The sequence below is a fragment of the Carlito syrichta genome, unplaced genomic scaffold (assembly GCF_000164805.1).
Source record: "Carlito syrichta isolate Samal-C Ts95f unplaced genomic scaffold, Tarsius_syrichta-2.0.1 Scaffold47086, whole genome shotgun sequence".
NCBI lineage: Eukaryota > Metazoa > Chordata > Mammalia > Primates > Tarsiidae > Carlito > Carlito syrichta.
Window position 1 is genome coordinate 359672 of NW_006991182.1, and position 27821 is coordinate 387492.

Below are 27821 nucleotides of genomic sequence, written 5' to 3' on the forward strand. Positions count from 1 at the left end.
AACTCAGACTTTACCTACCCACTTCAAGAAAATAATTTAAAGATAAGACTCCAAGCAGTCTTTTACTGGCTACTAAAATACAACAAAAGAAATCGAGGAAAATTTATAGAACTTTTAGTTAGCTACTGATCACAATAAAATTATTATAATAAATATATCAGAGCATTCTTATCTATGCTTGATGGCAATTCAACCCTTTATGCCAGCCAGGAAAGCTACAATTTAGCAACTAAACTTAATTTTTCCTTCCTAAAGATTAACTACTGGTAACTACAATTAAACTAAGGGATATTTGAAGGGTGGTGAGTTTCCGTATGGAGAAGTATACTAAAAATTGCTCCAAAATCAATTTCACTGGTGGATTTCATTTCTCTAGCTCGTTACACAGGAGATTTATATGATGTTTACTCCCTGGAATGCTGACTATATATTCTTGCTCTACTCAGGAGCTTGGAGTGCTCTAACATGAGGCAGGTGACAAGGGGCACAAGTCCTGACTTCGAGGGTCATTCTTAAGGTCCTGCTGATGGGAAGTTTGTGCTAAGACATATTCTAATTGGTAAAGGCCATTTCTAACATAATTGTGGGTTTGCTATGTTTTGCCTGAAACCTAACACCACTCAATACAAATGGTCATGTAGAAACGTTGAGTGTTTCTTCTTGTCACCTGGTGACCGGCTAGAGAAGATGAATGGTTACCAGAGACCCAAGTCCTCCTTGTGTTCATACTTTCCCCTCTACTCAGCACAGAGTACAATGGAACCAGGCTTATGACATAACGAGAGAGGGTTACGAGGAAGAATGGTGCCACAGAGAAGGTGAGGTATGGGACTGAATGCCAGGCTCAGAGTCCCCATTTGTGCTTTCATCACTAATTTGTGCATCTGGACTCCCTCCTGGGGATCCATCCTCACTGGGCACTAGGCCAGCTGGCCTCTAGGCCCTGGGACCCTACATATGGCCCAAAGGCTGCCTGTGATGATGGGAGTCAACTCTCCAGTTCAGGGCCCACCTTCCCCCATTTGATCCCAGGCAAAGCTGCACAATGCCGAACTGCCCCACCTCCCGCCAGACTCATCCCAGGTTGATGGGGGAGAATACTGGGCCTGGTGGAGGCCCTGGGGCTTTCTGGCTGTGACCACAGGCTTGCCAGCCTTCTCCCACAGCTCCACCCCTCCCCAGGGAGCTCACAGCCAGGGCTGCAGCAGTCCCACAGGCTACAGAGTGGCCTGGTTCCCACACAGCTTCAATCTTCAGCTACTGCTGGGAGCAGTCACTCTTTGAGCCTGTTCTCCAAACACAGCACTTCGTCAACAGGTTTGACTCAGTCCACTCCCCAGGTGTTGAGCTTGGTCTCCTGCCTGTCTGGCAGCTTTCCTGAGGGAATGATGGTGAGTAGGGGTCACCTGGGCCAGGGCTGAGCTTCTGTCTGCTCATGACTGTGTTTAGGTTTAAATTAGATAATAAAGCCTAAACAATTAGCAATGGGTAAACATAAGCAAGGGCTTAATACACAGTAGCTGTTATCAACTATTATCAATACACACATCAAGTAGATGCTCTAAATGTATAAGAGGGACCTACTGGGTGAGGATCAGTTATTCAGCTTGCTGAGGACTAATTCACATCCCAGAAGAAAAAGGGAAAAGCAGTGGAGAATGACTCATCAGTGGCCCTTCTCCCCTCCTTCCCAGGCATGGCACCTGGAAGGGAGGAAAAGACCCCCAATTAAGTCAATGGGGGATGTTGTAAACGTCTTGTGGGGTCACAGCTTGTACCTACACTGTTATCCAGTGTTGACGCTATTATCCAGTGTTGACGTTAATTCCTGGCAAAGGTGGCGCTGTGGTCTCATGAGGCTGGAGGGGTGGATATAAGTATGAGCATGTGTGAGGACATAGTACCTGCCGATTAGTCATTGAAGCTGAAGCTGCTCCAAAACACTACATAATCTTTGGGGTTAATGTGTTGAAAATGTCAGATGAGGGACTCCAGCGACCAACTGTGCCCCTAAACACTATGTGGCACCCTGGCCACAGTCTGTGGTGCTGTTATCATCTGTGGCTCTGGGTCCTTCCCCACCTGTTGCTATGTTCCTCAGAGTGGCAGGGACCAGCCGACTGGCCAGAACCACATGTGCTATTTCTGTGCATAGGATGTGAGTAAGTGCATGCCACAGTAAGTCAGACCCTCAGGATATGAGTCAGATTATACTATAAAGTGTTAAAAAGAACTCATCTTCAAAGCATACTGCAGGCATTAGGCCATGCTTCAACACTATTGTAAAGGAGCTGCAGCTTGAAAGACACTTATAATTACTAAGCAAAGGAGAAATGCTGAAGAATATAGATGAGCAGAATTGGTCAAAGGCCAACCAATGAAAAGAGTGGATACTGTGAAAGCCAAATTGTAGGTCTTAAAATTTAGAGGTAAAAAAGAAATATTTAGCAGGACCACAAATTTCTCCAGCATGATTATGGATGTGTGGAAGTAGTGAAATACGGGCAACTCAGAGAAGCTGCGGATCATGGGCTTGCTTTATTTTCCTGTTAAAACAAAACATAGTATCTGCAGAGCAACCTTTCTGGGGCCAAATTAATGATCCTAACCTGGTTCTTAGAAAAAAAAAAATTTATTGGCACTTAGGTATAAAGATACACACAAAAAAGATGACCACCTGTAACACTATTTGTAAGAGTAAAAAATTATTGACAATCATGATATTCACAAACCAGTAAAATAAACTATATTATGTCCCTGTAATGGAACCCAGGCAGCTGTTACAAGGAATGAAATAATCTGAATATATAATCTGGCATGGATGATGTCTGAGATAGAGCATTATGACGAACAGTCAAGTTGTAGAAAATGTGCATGGTAATCACATTTGGTGTCAGTATGTGTTTGTGTATGCATAGGGAAAAGTTTCTAAGGACCCAGAGAAACCATACATAACAAAGACAACAAATAACCGTTATCTGTGACAATGAGTTTTTTTACACCCTTATTCATTGCCTGAATCCTTTATAACAGCATCTATTACTTTTTTAACAGAGAATAAAATCAACAAAGGTATTTATGAGAGAATATTATTAATGGATTTTTTCTATAATTGCAAGGTTCCTGAGGGCCTCGGAGAGCCTAATGGCACTGTAAGCCCTCCACAGCTGCCAAGTCCCTAAAACGAAGGCACAGCAGGTGAGCCCCAGGAAGGCCTCAGCTCAGTGCAGCCCTGAGCTCTCTGTGGGGCCCACAGAGGCAGCAGGGTCGGCTCTCTCGAAATGTCATGAGGAAGGAGGGCTTATTGGCCTTGAAAGTCCTTTCTTTACCCTTGTCACGGACCCTCGGATGTCCTGTGCAACTGCACTTCTGCTTCTGAACTGTTGGAGTTCACTGCCTAGTCATAACCCACAGCTATGATATGCAAACCAGCACTCAACCCTGGCCCAGCTGCACTTCCCAATATACTGACTTGCTCTTCAAGGGGTTGTGAAGAGTTCTTAGCAAGAAGTATCAGAGCAATTCATCTGCTCCATCTCTTTCCTCTTGGCAAAGCCTGGGGGAACCATCCTTTGTTTCAAAGGCCAGGGCAAGGAGAATTACTTGACCTGCCCCCCTGACCGGAGGAATCCTTCCTGATACCCTCCCCTCCCGGTCAGGCATTTCCTCTCTGTAAGTCAACTGTGTCCTCTGGTCTGCCCCTGGTAGTCCCTTTCTCCAGGAGGGAGGGGAGACAGCAGTCCTATCCGTTTAAACCACAATGCCCAGGCCTAGAAACAGCTATAGGCTCAGCCTTGTCTTCTGCAGGCTGGAAAAGCCCAGATATCACTATTCTTTACAAGCATTTTCTGTTTTTCACAGTTCTTCAGATGCCTCATAGTCTCCTTCCTCACCCCAGAAGTTCCCTTAGATATTTCCTGCTCTTCTTTCAGATCCTCATTCAGAAGCCAAGCCAGGGAGAACATCTCCTAGCGTTCATCCCAGTCCTCATCTTCCATGTGTTCATGTGATAACTTGATTCACACCTACCTTCCTCATAGAACAGAAGTTCCTCGAGGGCAGATACTGTGCCTGATTTTGCAGCACTCTCAGTGCACAGCACAGTTCTAGTTACCAAGGGGATCCCAACAAAGGCTTGCTCAGTGGAGGGATGCTCCAGAGGCTACTGGGTAGGGTATGCGCAGTGGGGAGGGAGGAAGGGACCTGAGGGTTTTTCTCCTGCCTGTGACCAGCTTGCCCCCCTTATTTTCTGTCATACGTGTCCTAGTGAATATTTCCCCCTACACTCTGAGGATTTGTTTGAGGTAGATACCAGCAGTAGATGACAGTGTTTAAAGGAATCAAGAGGTATGGCTATGAGTCCAGAAAGTTCTCAGTTGCAAAGGCAGAACCTTTGATGCTGTGACCTCCCGGTTGTTTCTCAGGGTCTCTTTAACTGCTCAGGGATGCTGAGGGTGCCCTGGACAATGGCTCTATAGAATACAATAGGGGTAGAAATCAATAGAGAGGGCCTCAGCCAGCGCTTGGTGAGGGAGGGGTAGGATGGACACTGACCTCGGCTGATCCGCTGCTTCTCCCCAGAAAGGATGCCAGGGCTGTCGATGATGCTGATACTCTTCAGGACCTGATTGGGCAGCTGGGAGCACATGAATCTGGAAGAGATGGATCAAAAGTGGCATCAGAAACTGGGCATCACGGAGTGCTATAACTGTAGGGCTCCCTGGCCTCTCTGGGCTTACAGACGTCGTCTATAAAGTGGGGGCTGGAAGGAGACTGAGAGAGACTATAGTCACCTAATGAAGTCAACTGTAAAGCCGGAGCTTGAAGGAGATTGACAGCAAGCCCACTGGTGCCACAGAAAACAGATGCTGGTCCATGGAACAGGTATGGCAAGGTGCACTGGTGCCGCTGCCACCTGCCACCTGATCCCTTCCTATTCATTTTTATTTTGACTAACACAGATTTATTAGCTAACATAAATTTCGTTTGATCCTCATTAACTTCAAGAGGAAGAAATTGCCATTAACCTCAGAGAGATTAAGTCACTTGTTCAGAGTCACTCAGAGCTGGGCACTAAACCCTGGTCAGCTTGACTCCAAAGCCCAGGATCTTCACTTTTCCCTCCCACATGTTGATTCTTGCCCAAGCATCTTGGGCTTCTCCCTCCTGGGGACCTTCTTCAAGGTGCACCGAGCTGGAGAGCCCCAAGCTCCCTGTCCAGTCCCTGTCCACTCCCTAGCATAAAAGCTGGAGGCATGGGAGCCACTTTCCCTGTCTGGTGCTCCAGGGACTTGGCATCCAGCCTGGTGTCCCTATGGCTTTAGGACCAGGAAAGTGTCGGCACCTGCAGGCAATACCCCAAATCCTACAGGCGCTCAGGAGTCCTAGGGGTGTTGAAGAATGAGAAGGGGCCAGGTTGGGGGAGGTCCTGGCTGAGCATGTCCCAGCCCCTTCTTCCTCCCTCACTGGCCTGGTATCACCTCCTTCTTCTGATCCTGATCCCTCCTGCTATGTTTCTAGTCAGCTGCCCTGGCGTCTGCCCCATGGAAGCACAGTAGTGGGGAAGGAAAATTCTAGCCTATGGGCCAGCAGACCTAGTTTCAGGTCCTGGCAAGCCCTTGACATCGATTTGCTGTGAGACTTGGACAAGGGCCTCCTCTCTTTGGGTCTCAGTTTCCTCATGTGAAAATGGAAACATATGGACAGAGTTTGGTGATGTCCTTTTAAGTTTTCATATGGTGTAACCATACGAGTGACAGTAGGAAGTACTTTTTTACTTCCACCCAGGTGCCAGATCCCGGGTTGGACCTCTGTTAGGCACTGTGTATGCTTTAAGGAGGAAACTGCAGGGTGTCTCTCCTTTTCCAGGATGATAAATGGCTGACTTCTGTATCTGTGTGGGCAGAAAGCTGAAAGTTCAATTCTTCCATTCAGTGGAAGTGGTGGGTATTACTCAGAAAGTAAATATGCCGGGAATGCAGGACAGGGAGGCCTGCCCAGCCTCCGTGGCTCATGTGGGAAGCACAGCCCTGCACCAGGGAGGGAGGTCCCAGCAAGAGATGCTTATTGCTGACACTTCCAGATGCCTTTCTTTGAAGGGGCTCACAACAAGTCTGCCAAACATTCTTCCTTTATGTTCAAAACATCCCAGAAGATGTAGGAAAAGACAGTATGATCCTTTTGCAAGGTGGAGAAGCTGAGGGACAAAGCAGTTAAGACATCTGGAAGTCACACTGCTTATGCATGGCTGGCTGGAGACTGCAGCCTAATATTACTGATGTCTCTTGGGTAGAACTTAGCCTGTAAAGTTAAAAACCTCATAACATTAAAAGTAAAGGGTCAGGTTAATGGAAAAGAAGACCCCCCATTTCTGCTTGTCGCCTACCTCTGCTGCACCCAACATTTAAATAAATCCCAGCTCCCCAACACATTTTTTTGTGAGAATAATGTGCACAGCTCACCAAGCCTTCTTTGTAAGTTCACAGAGAAAACCGCTCCACTGTTATTCAGTTCAGGTAGGACTGGTGTTCTGAGCACATCTGTGGTGGACCACGTTTCTTGCCAGAAATGATTTTGTCTCTCAGCACAGTCCCATCCTTCTATCAGACGGCCCGAGACATCTGGCAGTGTTGAACAAATTGCACCTACATGAAACTATTTTCTGCAAACTATTCCTGTGGTGTGGATGACCTTTTTCCAAGCTCACACTCAGTATCCATTTTTCCAAAACACAAACCCCCTAGATTCTCCAGTGAGGCTAACAGAGGGACTCAAAATGTACACACTGTTCTCTCCCTGGGTGTGAAGCGACAGCCTTTCCACGGCCCCCAGGCCTCTGGACACAACAGCAGAGGCCAAACGTGTGAGCCACAAAGTGATACACAGCAAGATGAGCTGATGTCACCACAGAACACACAAGGGGGCAAAGTGAGGAGCTGAGGATGACTGCAAGGGAGGAGGGGAAGGAAGAGGAGGAAGAGCTCTGGGGGGGCCCTGAGAGGGAATGGCTAGGGTTGTGTGTGCAAAGTTGGACTCCACTCCATGCAAGAGAGCATGGGCGTGCAGGCAGGCAAGAGAACACAGCACATGTGAGCATTCAGACCTGTGAGGTGCCTGGCTCACACTGAAAGGATAAAACTCCTCACAGATATGCTCTTAAAAAGTTATATTGGTATCAGAAAAAAACCCCTCATGCTGTTCTAGCAATCATGTCTCACCTTTCTGCATTGGGAAAAGAAGGTAAAAGCAAGGTTACTAGTGTGTGCATTAGAGTCGGCCTGACCTGAAATGTCTCCAAGTACAGATTTGCCATCCCAAGATGGATTTCCTACTCCCTCCTGGGGTGATGAACTCAAGGTGTACCTGTGCCTTGCCTTCTACATTTCACATTAAATATGCAAACGTGCTGGGGAAGCCCAGGGACCTTGCATAGCTTTTGTGCCTGTCTCCTCATGCAGAGCTGACCTGGTAAATGTTGTTTTACAAGTAAAAGAAGGGGAAGGAGCAAGCAAGCAAGATCCTATGCTAAACCCTACTCCATGTCCTCATCAGTCTAAGGAAGGGCAGGGAGGAGCAGAAAGTGAGGATAAAGTAACAGTCTAGGCTGCGAGGTCTCAGGCAAGTTTACCGCATAGTAAAGCAATAGGGCAGGAGGGTTAGATTACTTAAAATTGCCCCAAACACAAAAATATCAACTTGATGACCAACATTTTAAAAACTAGACTTTTAAAAGAACCAGACAGTACCTTAAGACTGATTTAGATTTCTCAACAAAACAGTGTTATCTGTAGTAGTTACAGTAAATAATACCATTGCACAGACATTTCCTGACTTTGTATTGTGCTCTAAGCACTTTCCACACACATGAACTCAATCAATGCTTACCACAAGCTTACGGGTAGCACTGTGAGGCTCCATGACAAAGGAGGGGACTGGGGCACAGAGGGGTCACAAACCATAACTTGCCAAGTCCAAAGTCTGACAAGTGATAGAGCCTGAACGTTAACTTGGCAGTTGTGACTGCAGGGCCCAGGTTCTTAACTCCTGGCCTACCACTACCATGACACACGTTTTAATCTCCATCATGTACTTTTACCTCACACAGGGCAACACTAAAACAAAGGGGTGATGTGCCACAGTCCCAGAACTTCCCACCAAAGGGGCTTCCTTGTGTGGCTTGCACTGGGGCAGGAACAGTAGGCAGGAGATATGGCCTCCAGCCCATGCCCCTTGCCTATTCACCCTGTGACCTTGACCTTGCATAGGTCTCTAAATCTCTCTGAGCAACTCTACCAGCCCTGAGGACTCCCAGGTTTGTCAGTAGGTTCAAATAAACCCAAGCTTACAATGGAGAAAGTATAGAGTCATTTCAAATCACTGCCTTTGACTCCAGCCCATTTTACTGATGAGAGTAAAACAGGAGAGATTATAAACATTGGCAAGATGTGTCTAAAACTGCACAGTAAATAGGATTCAATCTACAAAAAGGCTTTGACCCCTAAAGAGTAATAATTAGTATGTGGTCCTGTCACAATGGCTAATCTAACCTTCCAGTGCCCAGGAGGAACTGAATTTTATATCCAGGTTATAGAAATGCCCCTGGTTACCCTATTAGATGGAAATTTATGAAATTGCCACTTTTACAGGTAAAAAGTAGTTTCAAGACTGGCAATTTCATATGGTTCAACCTAAACATGTACTTTTATAAATCCTCTCCTGGCTGCCACCTGGGAAAGGTCTGTCTGAGCCCAGGGAGGAGGGAAGCACTTCTCAAATGTAAGGACCAAAAATTACAGGCAGTTGCCAATCAAGAACAATGGTTTGATGATCAAGAGACTACCACAATCCTGAGGTGAAAGACTGATGGAAAAAGTTTCAACAAGTTCATCATGGATAAATGAACCGTTAAAAAAAAACACCCACAAAAACAATCCAGTTATCCCTTCAGATTAGAAAAAAAAAAATTGCTGGTGAATCAAAAGTGATTATTTGCAAGACCCTGTTTTTCTAATTTCTGCAGCTAAATTGGCTGATGGAGCCAGCACATACCTGAACTGATGCTGTATACCTGCAGGAAGTCAAGTTTTAAAAATTTTCAGGGGTACGTAGTGGAATATCCAAAACTCTAAAAAAAACTATATTGAATAAGTTTTATTTAATTACAAACATAGAGGTAACAAATGGAATATAAGCCCCAAAATACACCCGTGTATTTTATGATTGCTAAATCAGCACTGACACATAAGACAGTGATTGTTTTTCATTACCACCATCAGGCCTGGCTAAAATGACAGAGCACTGGAAGGACTGTTCAGATTCCTTCAGCTCAAAGGGAATTTTAAAATTGCAATTCATAGAGCCAGTGACTAAAGTTATTTTTAAAAAAGAAATATAGGCAATAAATAAGTAAATAAGAATTTTTCTGTGGAAGACAACAATTTAAAATTACACTAGAAGCCGGGCTCGGTGGCTCAGCCTGTAATCCTGCACCTTTGGGAGGCTGAGGTGAGTGGATTGCCTGAGCCCGCGGGTTCGAGACCCACCTGGGCAGGCGAGACCGCATCTCTACAATAAAATCACACACAAAAAATTAGCTGGGCATGGTAGCACATGCCTGTAATTCCAGCTACTCGGAAGGCTGAGGTGGAAGGATCGCCGGAGCCCAGGAGGTCGAGGCTGCGGTGGCCGGAAGCGACCGCTGCACTCCAGTCTGGGTGACAGAGTGAGACTCCAACTAAAAAAATAAAAAATAAAATAAAATAAAATAAAATTACACTAGAGGTCGAGGCAGGAGGATTGCTTGAATTCAGAAGTTCAAGACCAGCCTGGGCAACATAGCAGCCCTCGTCTGCAAAAAATAAAAAAAATCAGCCAGGCATGTGGTTCGTGACTGTAGTCCCAGCTTCTCAGGAAGCTGAGGCAGAAGGATCATCTGAACCCAGGAGGCCAGGGCTGTAGTGAGCCATGATTGTGGCACTGCACTTAAGTCTGGGGCAACAGAATGAGACCCTGACTCAAAAAAATAAAAATAAAGTCAAATAAAATAAAATAATGCTAGATGCTAAACTAAAAACAATGTTGTTTTTAAAATCTGAATTTGAAAAAAAAAATACCACCTCTAAAAAAGTAGATTGAGGGACAACCTAACATCCCATTCAAAAGCAGATTGCATGAGGAAATGTCAGAGCCCAATCTCTGATGCTTCTGCAGCTGACCAAAGTATTCTGCTCCTGGGTGCCATTGGCTGTTCTAAGGTGCAGTTGCCTCCTGATAAGATAACAACTGGTGCAGTTGCCTCCTGATAAGATAACAAGCTTAGGAATGTCTGAGAATGGCAGCCTGTGGAATCCTGTCTGGAGTTTCAGGACATCACATTAAAGCCTCTTCCATAGAACTCTTTTTGTTCTAGACTGAACTCCTTCTTTTATTGTTCAAGTATAGAATTTCTCTAGTTTGAATCTGCCTTTTTGGAAATTTATCTTCATTTCTCAGAAATGTACCATAGACCCATGCCACTCTTCTAAAGACCAGCTTTGGAGACTGAGACTCAGGATCCACTGGTTTGCTTAACTTTGGACGGTGTCACCTGGTACTACCTTGTAAAGTACTCAACTCTTTTAAAGATACCCCCGAGGGCAGATGCTCAAGCCTGCACCTCTTTTTTTTTTTGAGTTGGAGTCTCACTCTGTCGCCCAGACTGGAGTGCAGTGGCTGCTCCTGGCCACCGCAGCCTCGACCTGCTGGGCTCCAGCAATCCTTCCGCCTCAGCCTTCTGAGTAGCTGGAATTACAGGCATGCGCTACCACGCCCGGCTGATTTTTTGATTTATTGTAGAGATGAGGTCTTGCTGCCCAGGCGGGTCTCGAACCCGAATGCACAGGCAATCCACTCACCTCAGCCTACCAAAGGCGCGGGATTACAGGCTGAGCCACCGAGCCTGGCTAAGCCTGTACCTCTTAAGGAGAAGGCCACGTAGTGACAATCTGTCCTCAGAGGAGATGCTGGTGTGGCTGTCTGGGAGGAAAAGTTCTCCACAGCAAACAGCCAATTTCCTTTACTAAGTATTGTATTTTGATCTAGTTCCCAGAAAAGTATATGCGATGTAAAAAGAGGTTCCTGGGCAACCCCCTCAGGTCCCCTCCCACTGTGGGAGCTTTTCTGTCCTCTTAATAAATCCTGCTTTCAAAAAAAAAAAAAAAAAAGAGGTTCACCTTTAGAGCTAACCTTCTTGATATTCCCAGGGGGATGCTATAATAATATACACACATTTAAGCGCCCTACACTAATTAACTCCTTCTTAAATAAGTGCTGTGTGAAGCAGCAGCACTGTCCTGTGGATACTACTTAATCAGGATGTTAACAATGAGTTTACACGAGGCACCTCCCTTCCACGTGAGCCTGAAACTCGAGCCTGGCACCAGGATGGCTGGAAGAACAGAAACTTCTCTTGGCTGGTGATCCACAGAGGCACAGGGTGGCAGACAGAAGGGAAGGGGAAACCTGGATTCTAGTTGTGTCTCTGCCTCTTTCTGATGGCCTCCCTCTTCTTGAGCAAGTCACTTCTTTGCTTTCAGTTTTCTCATCCATAAACTGGCCAAAGTATTGTCTGTCTGATTAACCCCCAAAAGAGGGTGTTCATGAAATTATGTAAATTATGACTTGGGACATAATCACTATCACCTTCATCATCATTGTTGGAGGGCTATATTAAGGACAGCCTTAAAAGTTAAATAGGGTGCGTCAGGCAATGATTCTTAGTCCAAATATCATACCATTTGGCAGCATAATATACTACTGGTCACTAGCAGGATTCTGTGGCTATATGGCTTGGGTTCCTATCCCAGCATGGCGACTTATGGGCAGAATAACCTTGTGGAAGTTAAACCTTTCTGTGCCTCAATTCCTTCCCCCTACATTAAGGATAAGAATACAGTCACATCATGGGGTGTTCGTGAGGATTTAAAGCTAATATACAAGTTTGGAACATTACCTAACACCTAGTAAATGCTAAATAACTACTGGGGGTGCCCAAAAAGTGTATACACGTTTTAAGCAATGTTGTCTATGTATTACTTACAGTTCGCCATAATCAGAAGTGCCTGGACACTGAGGTAGCCACTTTGAGCACCTCTTATAACTGCAGAAGTCAAATGTGACTTGTATCCATCTTTTGTTATCGGTATATTTTGAGTATTACAATTTCTTTTTTTTTTGAGTTGGAATCTCACTCTGTCGCCCAGACTGGCTGTTCCCGGCCACCGCAGCCACCGCAGCCTCGACCTGCTGGGCTCCGGCGATCCTTCAGCCTCAGCCTTCCAAGTAGCAGGAACTATAGGCGTGCATTACCATGCCCGGTTAATTTTTTGATTTATTGTAGAGATAAGGTCTAGCCAAGTTGCCCAGGTGGGTCTCAAACCCGCTGGCTCAGGCAATCCACTTACCTCAGCCTCCCAAAGTGCGGGATTACAGGCTGAGCCACCGAGCCTGGCTGAGTATTACAATTTCAATACAGATTTTTCCTTTCTTAAAATGTGTATACTTTTTTTGGCACCCTCTGTATTTGTGACTGTTTTTCTATGTATTATGATGGATTCAGTTAACACTTGATTTCATAATGCATGGATTATTTTCAGCAAATTTTAAGTTCTGAGATATGAGCCTTGCCTGAATACTTTTTTTCCATACTCATCTGGAAAAACAAAACAAAAAGTTTTTTTTGGTTAGGAAAGTAATTCATTTGCTAAAATAAAACAAGTCAATAACAACCCTTCCTGGTTTTCTCCTTGTGAATATGGACTTCACAAAATGAGAATTTGAAAAAAAGTGTCAGCTTTTTTGTTTTTAAAATCTTTGTTGGACAAGAAGAGTATAAGACAAAGGGCAGTGGTAATGAAACCATAGGATTCCAGAGAAGCCTTCCATAGAGATGTATCCTGTGCCCTGCACTTTTTGAGGTCTCCAGAACCTTCCAAGGAGGCCCTGATGGGGCAGCTTTTTGTCTCTTCCTCTCAACCCTGGTCCACTCTATCCTGAGAGTTGACCCTCTGGGGTTCTCTCACCCTGGGCTCAACCTCTACTTTTCCAAGGAGACACTCTTGTGCCAGGCAAGGCTGCTTGACCCTCTGGGGTTCTCTCACCCTGGGCTCAACCTCTACTTTTCCAAGGAGACACTCTTGTGCCAAGCAAGGCTGCTCTGGAGCCAAGAAGTAAACTCCCTCTAGAGGAGAGAATCTTGCAGGTTGGAACAAATCATCTGGACAGTTTTCTGCAAGTCACCATCAGTAACAAGATGAACTTCCCCATGACTTCATCCACTCCATCTGCATACTTCTGTTTATCCCACTGCCAAGTTTCCTGGCTACCACTGGATGCTTTCTTTGATTTGCAACAGGAGCATAAAAACATTCTTAAATGACTGTTAAGATCCCTAGGGCATTCAGTTTTTCACAGAAGGCACCTATGGAGATTGCCTGGGCAGAGCCAGTGCATAGCACCCTGCACACCATTCATGTCATAGCCCACATGAATGGTGCCCTCTGGAGTTGCGCAATGAGGTGCCTCAGCCTCTGGGAGAGCAGCAGTCAGCTGGGAGGATCCACTCCTATTTTCAACATCTAGAAAGGGGACGTGCAGTTCAAATCTCCTGTTGTCTGTCAGCCCTGATCCTACTTCCTCTCCCTAAAGAGGCTTGAATGACCCTCTCGAACTCTGTACCTCCTACATTCCACTCCCCCAAATCAACCACCCTAAAACTAGACTCATAAAAGAGGGAGATGGAGGGACCAAGGGGGTAGTGATAGGAAAGAAAAGGGTTTAAAAAGGAAAAAAGGGGCCAGGCATGGTGAATCATGCCTGCAATCCCAGCACTTTGGGAAGTGGAGGTGAAAGGATTGCTTGAATCCAGGGGTTCAAGACCAGCCTGGGCAACTTGGTGAGACCTCATCTCTACAATAAATCCAAAAATTAGCCGGGTGTAGTGATGTGTGCCTGTAGTTCCAGCTACTTGGGAGGCTGAGGAAGAAGGATCCCCTGAGCCCAGAAGATTGAGGCTGAGTTGGCCATGAGTGTGCCAGAACACTCCAGCCTGGGAGACAGAGTAAGACTCTGATCAAAAAAAGGAAAAGAAAAGGCAAAAAAGGTTAGGAGTGCAAAGAGGGAGGTAAGGACAGCAGATCAAGTCAGAAAGGGCAAAGCTGCAGCCAGAAGAATGGGTGGCTTATTCTCCCTGCCCCCAACACCCCTCAGTTTCATTGGGAGCTGGGGTGAAAGGTCATGGAAGTAGGACAAATAAAACATACCTCTAATTAAGACAGTAATCCCACAGCTTTATCCCAACTGCAACTTTTTAATCTGTAAAATAATGACCATGTAACAAGATCAACTTTTGGTGTTTTGACTCCATTTCCCTTGCCCTACTCTAGTGAATAATAAGGAAGCAGTCAAAGCATGAGAATAAGAAGCAAAATGGACAGTCAGTGGGTGAGGTGACCTGCCTGGAGTCAGCAGATAGAATCTGAATGTCAGGAGGGCTTTAGAGGTCCTCTGGGCTAAACTTGCAGGAGGTCCCAGCACACTATGCCTGAGGGCTGGTTATCTAGCTGCCACTTAACATTGCCTGTGATGGAGAGCTCACTACCTTAGAAAGCAACCTTAACTAATTCTGGGCAGCTCAAATGATTAGAAATTTGTTCCTTATATTGTGCATCCTTGTATCCAATTCTAGGCCTTAGCTCTGCCCTCTGAAGCCATCCAGAATGATTATTTCCTTATGACAGTCTTTCAAATATTTGAATATGATAGACATAATCCCTATGACTTCCAGAACAGACATTCTGTTCTTCTGTTTTTGAACCTTTACATGTAACTGGCAATAAGTCAAAGAAAAGGTTTAAACAACCTGAGCAAATATGGAAACGTGCTGGTCCTTACCGATTCAGGAAAGCATTTCCAAAGCGGCTAAGCTTTCTAAATGGTTTTTTGGGATCCACGACTAAAGCATTCCCTGGGGTGCTGCCCTCGGTCTCTCCGTACATCACAGCAATGAAGGAGTCAGTGGTGGGCTCTGGACCAATCCTCATGCCTGGGAAATCCTGCTCCAGCAAGTATCTGGAAGAGGGAAAAAGAAAAGACAGTTTAGCATGTTGTCACAAAGCAAGGGGTCAGAAAATGCTGGGGGCTATCAATTGTGTACATAATCATTCAAAAACTTAGACATATATCTCCCAAGAAATTCACAGTGATCCACATTTGTGTTTCCACTGATGCAACAAACACCACCCCAAGAGAAGTGTATCCTGCCAGCTCCTGGGCATCCTGGAAGCCCTGCTCAGCTCACCTTCCTTTGGGATGCCTCCCCGACCTGGATGTTGGGAGGACACCTCTTCTGTGGTCCATGAGCAACTCATTCCTGCAGCCAGCACGGTGCTCAACACATGGTTTATGGTCCCTGCCAAGTGTTTGGGGTGATTAGGGTAGAGCCATGCCCCAAGCCTACCAGGGAGATGATTCTATGCCTCTTGAGCCTTGAAGGGGCCCAAGAGAGGAAATGTGCATGACTTTTCTGTTCCCATTCCTGCAATGAACAAGCCATTTGGTCCTAAATGATTCCTTTGTTTCTACAAAGTCCTGACTGATCAGGTGTAAGCCCAGAACCTGTGACTCTTGTTTTCAGGAACCGAGAGCAAGAACTGAACTACCAAATGTCAAACACAAGTTGCCATCTTTATGAGAATGACAAATTAAGCCACCCTTTAGACCTCTGTCTCTTATGTAAATAAAGTTGAAATTATTCAGCAACCTTAGCAGGCTATATTCTAAACCTCTAATTAATGTCATTTTTAGTTTTAAGTTCATCCAAAGTTTCTACATTTCTGTGAATTTGTTGGATCCCAAAATAGATGCATGATTAAAATATGCCTCCTAAATTTAGAGTAAGCATGAAAAAAATCTGATACTACCACTTAGCATTTACTGAGTATTTGCTATATGTCTGGTATAGCACAGTCTTTTATATTGTTTCACTTAATCCCACAACACTGAGGTGGAATGACAACATTATCCTCATTTTGTAGGTAGTAAACTGAGGCACCAGAGGCTAAGCAACTTGTCCAAGGTCACATAGTAGGAGTTCAATTGGAAATGGATTATAAGCAGTCAGATTCTAGAGTTTACACTGTCTCCAGAAATGGCCTGGAGCTAGTGGCTTGCATAGAGACAAAAGTACAAGGGAAGTTCAGGGCCTCATCACAGGGTGTGTCACTAGGCATAGGGCATGACAACCCCCATTTCCTCTCCCGTGAGGGAAGACAGCTCTACAAACTGTCTCGTGCATCCTCTGGGCTAAGGAGGAGGACCCAGCTCTTCCCATTTTCCCTGGAGGAAAGTTGAGGCCAGGAGGGGTCACTGCTTCAAAATGTGTTCATGTTTAATCTTCAAAGTTTTCAAAAACTTGTTTGATCAAAACCTTTGTGCACCTAATAGCCTAGTAGATGCCCTTAGGAGCAGCAATATTCATATTTATCGATTCTTATGAAATACCACACAAATCTTAGAAATACTGGGAAAAGCTATAGTGAGAACATCTCTCATTTTGTGACACTCCAGCATTTACAGAGTGTGTAAATTTCATGTGCCCATATGAATGTGGAATTTAGGTTTTACAGCCACTCTGGGATCTCAAGCATGAAGTCATTCAGCAGCAAAGCTAATTCCAAGTCAGATCACACATGTTCCTCCACACCATCCAGTTTGATGCTTAGGCCCCATGGTCTGGATGAGGCTATGCCAGGAGGCCCTTAGGAGAGACTGAGGAAGAGGACAGCTGGGGAGAGGGACTCAGTTCCCTGCAGCACAGAAAAGGTCTCAACTCACTAAAGGGCTAGGTCCAGGTATGGGTCTGAAGCTCAACAGGCACTTTCCCACAGAGTTGGTGTTAACAGCCATGGGCTGCCGAGAGGATGGCAGCCATAGGCTGCCGAGAGGTGGGCTGCCGAGAGGATCACACACACGCCTGTAACATGGAAGAACCAGGTGAGAACCGGGCGATGTCCTTGTGGGGGAGGAGCTGAGTGTTGGGCTCCACCTTGGGCGGCTCACGGCATGTGACCCCTTCTCGGCACCTTCACCTGGCTTGGGCAGGAGGGCTTTCCAGGTTCCAGGCCAGAGAGGTGAGCATGGGCCTCAGGCAGGGGTGGAAGGGCATGTGGATGTTGTAGTTAAGCAGTGAGTCCCCAGCTGGACGATAAGTCACATGCAACAGGTGTTTAGGTCAGATGACCGCTGCCTAGGAGTGCCTGAATTACCTTCCGATGTTTTATTTATATGTAAGTACAGTAAATCCCATTACTTTCGGAATTTGATAATTTAGGAAATACCTAAATGATACACTTGTTTCAAGAAGAGCAGGTGTTCCCTACTTTCAAGTTTACATTGTAATAGAAGCCAGAGCTTCCTAAGTACCAGACAGAACTTGAACTCTTAGTTATTTTTCAAGAATGCTGCAAATGAGAAACAGCTTAAAGTAAAAAGTGTCCCTTAACTGTGACCTTGGCAAACCTTTCAGTCTCTGGATCCCAGACAGAGGAAGAACTAGAACTAGGAAGAATCGCTGCATTTTGAAGCTTGCTTCCATTATCAATTTGTTTAGTGATGCTTTCATTGATAACACAAAGAGGAAATTCAATGTTCAATCTCAGTATCAAAGAAATACCAATAAAGACATAGCATCCTAGCAAATGTTTTTTTTTATTTTAATTTTTTTATTTTAAAGATGTGGGGTACAATTCAGAGTTAGGTATATAAATGTTCATTATGCAGGAACCCTTGTTGATGAAGTGTGCCCCCAACCCCACAGATTCCCACTACTGCCAATCCCATCCCGTCCTTCCCTACCTCCCTCCCCTGGCAATTTCCCACTACTGCCAATCCCTTTCTTATAGTATTACAATAATTGTTCAAGGTCCACTTATGAGTGAGAACATGTGATAGTTAGTTCTTTGACTCCATGATAGATCACTCAATATTATAGACTCTAAGTCCATCCAAGTTGCTGTGAAGTTCATAATTTTGTCCTTCTTTATGGCTGCATAATATTCCATCGTGTATAAGTACCACATTTTAAAAATCCAGTCTTCTTTCAATGGGCAGCATAGTTAGTTCCATGTTTTTGCTACTGTGAACAATGCTGCAATACACATAAATGTGCAGGTATCTTTTTCATAGAATGATTTGAGTTCCTTCGGGTATATTCTCAGTAGAGGGATTGCAGAGTCGAATGGAAAGTTGATTTTTAGATCTTTTAGGAATCACCAAACTGTTTTTCACAGAGGATGTACTAGTTTATACTCCCATCAACAGTGTAGAAGTGTTCCGTTTTCCCAGCATCATCTCCAGCATCTACTATTTTTTGAGTTATTGATGATGGCCATCCTGATAGGAGTTAGGTGGTATCACAGTGTGGTTTTAGTTTGCATTGCTTTGATGACTAGTGAGGCTGAGCATTTTTTCATGTATTTGTTGGCTGCTTATATATGTCTTCTTTTGAGAAGTTCCTATTGATATCTATTGCCCACTTTGTAATGGGGCTGTTTGTTTTTTTCTTTTCGGCACGTTTGAGTTTCTTGTAGATCCTAGATGTTAGGTCTCTGTCAGACATGGAGTTGGCAAATATTTTTTCTCAGTCTGTGGGCTATCTCCCTGCTCTCTTGATGGTTTCTTTGGCTTTGCAGAAGCTTGTCAGTTTGATGAGGTCCCACTTGTCTACCTTATCTCTTATGGCCCTAGCAAATGTTTTAAAACTCATAAAACTCAATGCTGGTGAGGAACCTGCGAAATACACACCCTCATATATGCTGGTGTGAGAACAAGTGGTTATTCCCTCACTGGGAAACAATTTGATCACTGGTGTTAAAAGCCGTGGAGATGGGGAGCTCTTGTACAGAATGTCCTCTGACACCTGGTATTGGTGTCACTTGGGGGGTCTGTTTCCTCTCTTCTCTGGAACTATCATTTCTGATTCAGTCCCTTTCTTTATAGGTGAAGAGACTAGTGAGTAGAGCAGGAAAGTGACTTGTTGCTGGTCAAATGCATAGTGACCACACAGGACCCAGAACCTGGAGTCCCTCCCTTCTAGCCCAAGGCTTCTGTTATCACATCAGGTTCAGCCCCTTAATCCTGTGGTCCTACATTGTCCCCAGTGTAGGTACTCTAAGAAGGACCTGGCAGGTAACATGAGTTGAGATCTGATACACTAAGCTGATCACCCTGAAGAGATTTTTCATTGGGAATTTGTCAAAACTGGTTCATTTATGTCATACTGTGGGCAGGCAGGTACATGTCAACACAGTAAAGGAACTAGGAGCAACCAAGACACAGGGAACCTGACATGGAAAGGGGGAGAGTGAAGTGATGGATCAAGAAACTGCAGTCTAAGCCGGGCTCGGTGGCTCAGCCTGTAATCCCGCGCCCTTTGGGAGGCTGAGGTGAGTGGATTGCCTGAGCCCGCGGGTTCGAGACCCTCCTGGGCGGCGAGACCTCATCTCTACAATAAATCAAAAAATCAGCCGGGCATGGTAGCGAGTGCCTGTCATTCTGGCTACTCGGAAGGCTGAGGCGAAAGGATCGCTGGAGCCCAGCAGGCGAGGCTGCGGTGGCCGGAAGCGGCTACTGCACTCCAGTCTGGGCGACAGAGTGAGTCTCCAACTCAAAAAAAGAAAAAGAAACTGCAGTCTGGAAGTCAAGTCTGAGCGGATGCTGAGGTATGGATTAAGAACAAAGCCACAAGGACGAGCCTCATCACTTGTGTTAGATGTTGTTGTTTTTTTTTTTGGTTGGGGGACACCTCAGAGGCTACAGGCTACAAGTTCCTGATTCTGTGTTGTGTTATCAGCAATACCAAGAATTTAAAGGAACAAGAGGCCACAGGAAGACTATAGAAAATAATCCATGGTAATTCAGAGCTCATCAGTCCTTACACCGGCATCCTGTGCATTAGCCTTGATCCTGCCCTTGGCTACTCTTCACACCCCTTTTCCTGTGTTCTCAGAGAGGCCTGCCAATGCTAGCAGTGATTGCTCCAAGATTGTCGAGCCAAGCTATCAACATTAAAAGATACAGACATTTGGATTCCAAGCAGCTGGGCCGAAAGGGTGGTGGGGTGGACAGGAGACCTGACACCTTTATCTGGTCTGGTGAGGTCCCCAGTTCTGCCTCGTCCAAGTGGCTCCAGGGCACATGGTTTCCCCCACTCAGCCTAATCTCAGGGAGCTGCTTTGATGCAAGAATATAGTATTATGTGGTCGATGTCTTTTTTCTTTCATTGCTTAGGCTAGAAACTTTTTTTTCTTTTTAACTTCATAGGAAATTGTAATTTGTGACAAGGGGAAGAAAAACTTTCAAAATCCCCTCAACATACCCGAGCATCATTTTCTCAAAGATGGACTTAAGAAGGAATAAAAAAATAAACAGAAACAACTATAAGAGGCATGTTATCCAGTAACAGACACCTGCAATTACAGCTGCAAACTTTGCCTCCCCTGGGTACTCATCATGCATTCTCTGGATTCTTACTATTTGGACAGTAGAAGAAACATTAATTTTTTTAAAGAACTATACCTAACATTTGAGGACTTATTATATGCTGAAGGCTTTACATGAATAATTTTACTTCATACATGAATAATTTTACACCTTACTGGTAGGTACTATTTTAATGCCCATTTTACAGATGAAGAAACTAAGGTTCAGCTAGGTTAGATGGTTTATTAAAACAAAGGATTTCTTTTTCTTTTTATTTTTTTTGAGTCGGAGTCTCACTCTGTTGTCCAGGCTGAAGTGCAGTGGTACTCTTAACAGCCACTGCAGACTCAACCTGTTGGGCTCAGGAGATCCTTCTGCCTCAGCCTTCCAAGTAGCTGGAACTACAGGCATGCACCACCATGCCCAGCTAATTTTTGGATTTATTGTAGAGATGAGGTCTTACCAAGTTGCCCAGTCTGGTCTTGAACACATGGGCTCAGGCAATCCTCTCACCTCAGCCTCTCAAAGTGTTGGGATTATAGGTGTGAGCCACTGTGTCTGACCAAAGACAAAGGATTTCTTACTAGTTCTGTGACGACATTACCTGCCCTATATCAGAGACTGAGAGGCTGAGTCAGCCTCCAATGGGAGTGTTTACAGGAACACATTCCGTGAATCATAGCAAAGGCACAAATGACAGATTTTAAAAATAATATGGCACATTTATTTGGGGTATTGTATAAGCATTGTTTTAAAAATCTCAAGCCAAAATCTAGAGACGTGACTTGTGTGATGACCAGTGGAATTTTTAAATCATATTTGAGCATATCTTGGTATCTGTGTTTAGAATTTGAGGGTTCAATTCATTGCTATGGCCTAAAACATTTTTTAAAAGAACATTAAACTAACCCCAACAGTCATCTTATTCCTTTGAGAGTTGCAAACCAAACAGATGTGAAAGAAATATAAAAGTTACAACTTTTGAGTTCAGTTGAGAAGTAGTTTTATTTCCTTATTTTAAAATTAAGGTTATGAGTTTAAACACACTTAAATTTATAATAAGTGTTGGAAAGTTTCACATAATGTATCTTTATTGGTAATACTTGATCCATTATTATTATTTTGAGTCAGAGTCTTACTTGGTCACCCAGGTTAGAGTGCAGTTGCGTGCTCATGGCCACCCCAGCGTCGACCCGCTGGGCTCAGGCGATTCTTCTGCCTCAGCCTTCCAAGTAGCTGGAGCTACAGGCACAAGCTACCACGTATGGCTAATTTTTTGATTTATTGTAGAGATGAGGTCACACCAAGTTGCCCAGGCTATTCTTGAACCCATGGGCTCAGGCAATCCGTTCACCCCAGCCTCCCAAAGTGCTGGGATTACAGGATTGAACCCCTGTGCCTGGCCCACTATTTCACTAAGAAAGAGATGAAAAGGAAAGATCATTCTTCCATGTGATTTGTCTTGAGCCTGGAAATGCTGTTTTTAAAGCAGTTTCTACTATTTAATCTATCTTCATGTTTCACGCCAAGAAACAGAAGTGGGAGAAGACTTGGGCATTTATTATTGCAAAAGTCTTATAAAATGATCCAGGATATATAAATATTCCCAAGCAAAATAGTACTACCTGCACCACCACTATTTATAAACAGCATTAAATGACAGATTATTGTGAAACCATATTGTACAGTTTATAAGGTATTCCACACATTCACCTTATTTCATCCTTACGGTCCTTGGAGCAGGTATTTTTATGCCTGATTTATAGAGGAGAAAACTGCTTATGACAAGAAGCTTGTACAAGACCACACTGGCACACAGTAATGACGACTTTTAACATTTTCATATATTTCCATTCAGTCATTTTCCTGTAAATATCATATTTCTTTATAAAATTGGAATCAGTGTTTAAACAATTTTACATCTGGATTTTTCACCATTAGTTTTTTTCTCATGCCGTTAAAAATTCTTTGAAAGCATGATTTTTAATGGCTGCATACAATTCTCAGGTGAATACGTATTGATATATTTTGCCATTTCCTGTTAGCCATTTAAATAGTTTTCTATTTCCTGCAATTATAAATCATGCTGAGGTATATACATCCCTGAACAAACATCTCATGTACTTTAAAAATGGACTCTTCTTTAAATTATTGAAAAATTAAGTTAGGCTGATATTCACTTCCATTTTAAAACTCCTATGTCTTTTTCAAATGTGAAAACTAAGCTTTATTTTTATTTTTTCATTAGTTGATCATCAGCATATTATCACTAGGACCGTTTGGTCAGATGATGTCATTTTTGCAGCTGCTGTGCCTACTAAGGGAATGGACATAAGTCTGTTTAAAGAAAATGGAATTTGTTGGGTCAACCCTTTTGCATCTCTGCCTATTTTTCCAACTATGAATGGAGTTAGCAGTACTCAGGACTGAGATGAGCTTAAAAGCACCTTGCTTTCAAAGCATATGCTGTCTAACCTACTGCCCTGCTTGGAGCTGCTCCATTCCACCTTCATGCTATTTTGGAAGGAGGGTAACATAGAAGGAGAGGAAGTTTACTAAGTTAAATCAGTTTCTTACAGTCCTATTTGTTTTTCCAGTCTTTGATTTGCTCATGCAATGAATATTTGTTTTTGATGTTATGACTTATAATTTGGGAATCTGACAACAGACTTTAAACTGTCAACTCTTTGATCTCCAAGCACTATAAATTTTCATGAGGAGGTTGTAGAACACAGCATTTCTCAGAGTTATTTCACTATGGAACCTTTTTTTCTTTGAATACTTATTAATAAGTATATTCCACAGAACACAGCTTAAAGGAAAAGGTTAAAAGCATCTAATAAAACTCAACATTCATTTGATTTTTTTCTCATATGGAATGATTTAAATGAAATCCTTTTAAAATTAGTAATAGAAAGATAATGTATTAATGTGATTAATTTATAAATAATAAAACATGATAACAATAAAAATAAAAAAGGCAATACCATTATATTAGTAGTTTGATATGAATACCCACTTCCCAGTGCAATAAAATATGGAATAGGAAAGATAAAGTAATCTTGAATGCAACTGATATAGTTATCTATCTAGAAAAGCTAAGATTATCTATTGAAAAACTGTCAGAATAACTTCTTGAGTCAAATGATCAGATACAAAACAAAAATGCAAAACTCAGTAGCCTCCCTACATGCCAACAATACCCACTGAAAAAAATATAAGGGAGAAAAAACTCATTTACAAGAGCAGCAGACTATAAAATATCTAAGGACAATATTAATAAGAGCTACATAGGATCTGTATGAGTCAATCAGCCACTTTTCTGAGATACAGATAAGAAGGTCCAAGTCAAAGCAACGCTTAATCTGTGCTTAGGAAGAGCAAATATAACAATCTAATTTAGAGATAAAATGCAATTCCAATGGGATTTTCTTTTTTAAAAGAACTTAACAAAGCAATAATTTTTTTTCTAAGACAGGGTAGTGTTGCTCTGTCATAACAGCATATGATGCAGTGGTATGATCATAGCTCACTATAACCTCAAATTCCTGAACTCAGCCACTCCTCCTGCCTCAACTTCATGAGTAGCTGGGACTACAGGTGTGTACCACCAAGCCTGGCTAATTTCAAAATTTTTTGTAGAGACAAGGTTTTGCTATGTTGCCCAGGTTGGTCCCAAACTCCTGGTCTCAAGTTATCTCCCTCTTTGACCTCCCAAAGATCTAGGATTACAGGATTTGGGAGGTGTGAGCCACAGTGCCTCACCTAACAAAGTAATTTTAAAGTTCTTCTCAAAGAATAACAGAAAATTACAATTAATGGTATTTGGAAAATAAAGAGTTAATGAGCTCAGAAGAGTCTGAAGCCATGATTGTTAAAAAGTCAAAGTGACAGTACTTAAGACAGTATGATGCTGGCATGAGTATTTACAAATGGAACAACAGGAAAGAAAGGACCCAATAGATTAATACAGTATTTAATAACAGCATAGGAGGAAGCCTCATGTGACAGTAGGAAATGGTAGGATTATTTAATAATAGTGTTATAAAATGACAAAAGACAAAAAAACCAAAAACAACTCACCGAGAAGATTTTACTTCCAGGTAGATTAAAGAGTTAAATATAAAAAAATAAGCCTATTTTAAAAAAGATAACATGAATGAACATTTCCTGAGTTTGATAAACAAGGATTTTCTAATCACAAAAGAGGAGCAATTATTAGATTTGATCACAAATATTAAATATATCTGTGTGGAAAAAGATATAAAAAATTAAAAGGTAAATCTCAAACTGGAAAAATACTTTTAATAACTATGACAAAGAATTACTGTCATTAAAAAAATTCAAATTCCAACAAAACTCAAACTTGTTCAACTATAAGAAAAAGACCAATACTTCAAGTGAAAATTGGGCAAAGTTCACAGGCAATTCACAAAGAAATGCAGATGTTAACTATATGTTTTATAAGTTGAACCTCACTAGTTAAAAAAAAAAGAAAATTAAAATAATTATTTTTCACAGGCACACTGGCTCCTGCCTGAAATCCCAGAACTTTGGGAGGCCGAGGCGAGAGAAATGCTTGAACCCAGGAGTTTGAGACCAGCCTAAGCAACATAAAGACCTCGTTTCTACAAAAAATTAAAAAATTAGTCAGGTGTGGTGGCACATGCCTATAGTCCCCGTTACTTGGGAGGCTGAGGTAGAAGGATTGCCTGAGCCCAGGAGGTCAAGGCTGTGGTGCACCATGATTATGAACTGCACTCCCGCCTGGGCAACAGAATAAGACTCTGACTCAAAAAAAATTTTTCCTATCAAATTAATCTTTTAATGCTAATAATTAGTTTTACTAACAGTTTGGTGAATTAATGATCCTCATATTTCTGGTGGAAATCTAATCTGGAATCGCTTTTCTGAAAAATAACATATATAGATAGATTCAGGAATATATATAAGCCTGAAAAATATGTTTTTTTATGCAGTAATTTAGCCTCAGGGTACTCTAAGAAAAAAATTATAAATGCAAAGATTTGTAACCCAAAATATTTGTGTTCATTGCAACATTAGGTAAACAGCATAAAAATAGAAACAAACTAAATATTCCAACCTGTACTCTAGACCAACGGTCCCCAATGTTTTTGGTATTAGGAACTGGTTTCGTGGAAGATAATTTTTCCATGGACTGGGGGGGTGGGTGGTTTCGGGATGATTCCAGCACATAACATTTATTATGCACTTTATTTCTATTATTATTATATTGTAATATATAAAGAAATAATTATACAACTCACCATAACAAAAAAAGAGGCACGGACAGAAGTGGCAAATAAAATAATAAGCAGGTCATGTGTGGACTAAATAAGTGTTGGATTCTGACTTAAAGGCTGCCACCAGATACAACCATACAATGAAGTACATAAACTCATTTGTCCCTCACTGAAAGGTTTTGATATGTGTCTGTAAGCAATTGATTTATTATGGTCTCTGGGTAGTCAAACCTCACTGCTAACGTCAATCTGTATTTGTAGCTGCTCCCCAGTGCTAGCATCAGTGCCTCAGCTCTACTTCAGATCATCAGGCATTTGATTCTCATAAGGAGCAGGCAACCTAGATCCCTTGTGTGTGCAGTTCACAATAGGGTTCACACTTCTATGAGAACCTAATGCTACCATTGATCTGACAGGAGGCAGAGCTCAGGTGGTAATGTGAGCGATGGGGAGCAACGTTAAATACAGATGAAGCTTCACTTGCTTGCCTGCCACTCACCTCCTGCTGTGCGGCCTGGTTCCTAACAGGCCACGGACCAGTACCAATCTGTGGCCCGGGGGTGAGGACCCCTGCTCTAGACGGATGCAGTCATTGAAGGTATTTTGAAGACTATTTAATGACATAAGAAAATGTCCGTCATATCATACAAAGTTAAAAAAAAATCACTTTATTAAATTGTACTTATCATTGATCTCTAGTATTATCAGTATGACTTTTATATCTTCATTTAAGTCATTGATAAAAATGTGAACAGAGTTTGGAACAGAAGGAAGGTTTATCAAAGCTAGCCTCCCTTTTCCAGGTTGAGGCTAACACTCTTCAGGATTGATGGTTCAACCGTCATTATTTCATTAGCTGAACCCTTCATCTATCAATGGTTCCCAAATGTTTCTTAGGGGAGGCTGCATAAGAAACATTTTGAGGATGGTTTAGGAAAAAACCCAGAAATTTCAGATGCTCACCCATCCAGATTCCACTTTAGGAGGTCTGAGATGGGGCCCTGGAATCTGTCTGTTTCTAAAGGTCTCCAAGTGATTCTGATGCACAGCCAGATCAGGAACCACGACTTCTAGTTCATAATTTCCCAAGGTTTTGAAAAGTATACTGAATGCCTTTTAGAAGTAAGTTTCTTCGGTGGTTCAGCCTGTAATCCCGTGATTTGGGAGGCCAAGGTGAGTGGACTGCCTGAGCCCACGGGTTCGAGACCCGCCTGGGCAACTTGGTGAGACCTCACCTCTACAATATCAAAAAAATTAGCCGGGCGTGGTAGCATGCGTCTGTAGTTCCAGCTACTTGGAAGGCTGAGGTGGAAGGATCGCCGGAGCTCAGCAGGTGGAGGCTGCGGTGGCCGGGAGCGGCCACTGCACTCCAGTCTGGGTGACAGAGTGAGACTCCAACTCAAAAAAAAAAAAAAAAGAAGTAAGCTTCTAACATCATTAAGGGAGATAATTTCATAATTTACAAAGGCTTTCCCCCACTATCCTTCTCTGAATACTCCATTGCCGTTTATCAGGTAGATGATATAACGAATGCACAAGCAGCTGACCCACAGTGTCTCACTGTGTGGACTGCTGCCATGAACGCCACATCCCAGCTTACCCTGCAGCCTCCCTACCCTCCTTCTATGGATTTGTGTGCCAAGTCTTGCCTCCTCTAAGTCTTCTCAATGCCAGCTGCTCCCTCCCTACGGCCCCCTTTCCAGTCACTTATAATTCTGCCAAGGACACACTCATCTTCAACCAAACCCCTGCCATCCTGTGACCATGCCCAGTTGCTGAGAATTTTCTACATTTGATACGTCATCTCCCATGTATTCCTCAACCCACCGCGATCTGGCTTCTGTTATCACTACTTACTGTCATGGCTCTTGCCAAGGTAACATGGCTCCTGAAAGCTTATCCATTGGTTCTGTGTCATTTCTTTTCCCAGAAGCATCAGATGCCGCCAATCCACTGTCTCCTTCCCTGGTTTCTGTGGAGTCATCTGTTGCTTTACTTGCCTAGCACCCATTTCCCCCTTTCTTTTTTTTTTTTTTTTTTTGT

General features: G+C 43.2%; 1 protein-coding gene across 1 annotated transcript in view; it reads right to left on the reverse strand.

Annotated features, from left to right (window-relative positions):
• Window positions 1–27821, reverse strand: part of EHD4 (EH domain containing 4) — a 78593-nt gene that overhangs the window by 42188 nt on the left and 8584 nt on the right. The window contains exons 2-3 of the mRNA XM_008048466.2: window positions 14929–15105; window positions 4555–4652 (exon numbers count right to left, since the gene is read on the reverse strand). Coding sequence (XP_008046657.1) covers window positions 4555–4652; window positions 14929–15105 — 275 coding nt within the window. The remainder of the gene's footprint in view (window positions 1–4554; window positions 4653–14928; window positions 15106–27821) is intronic.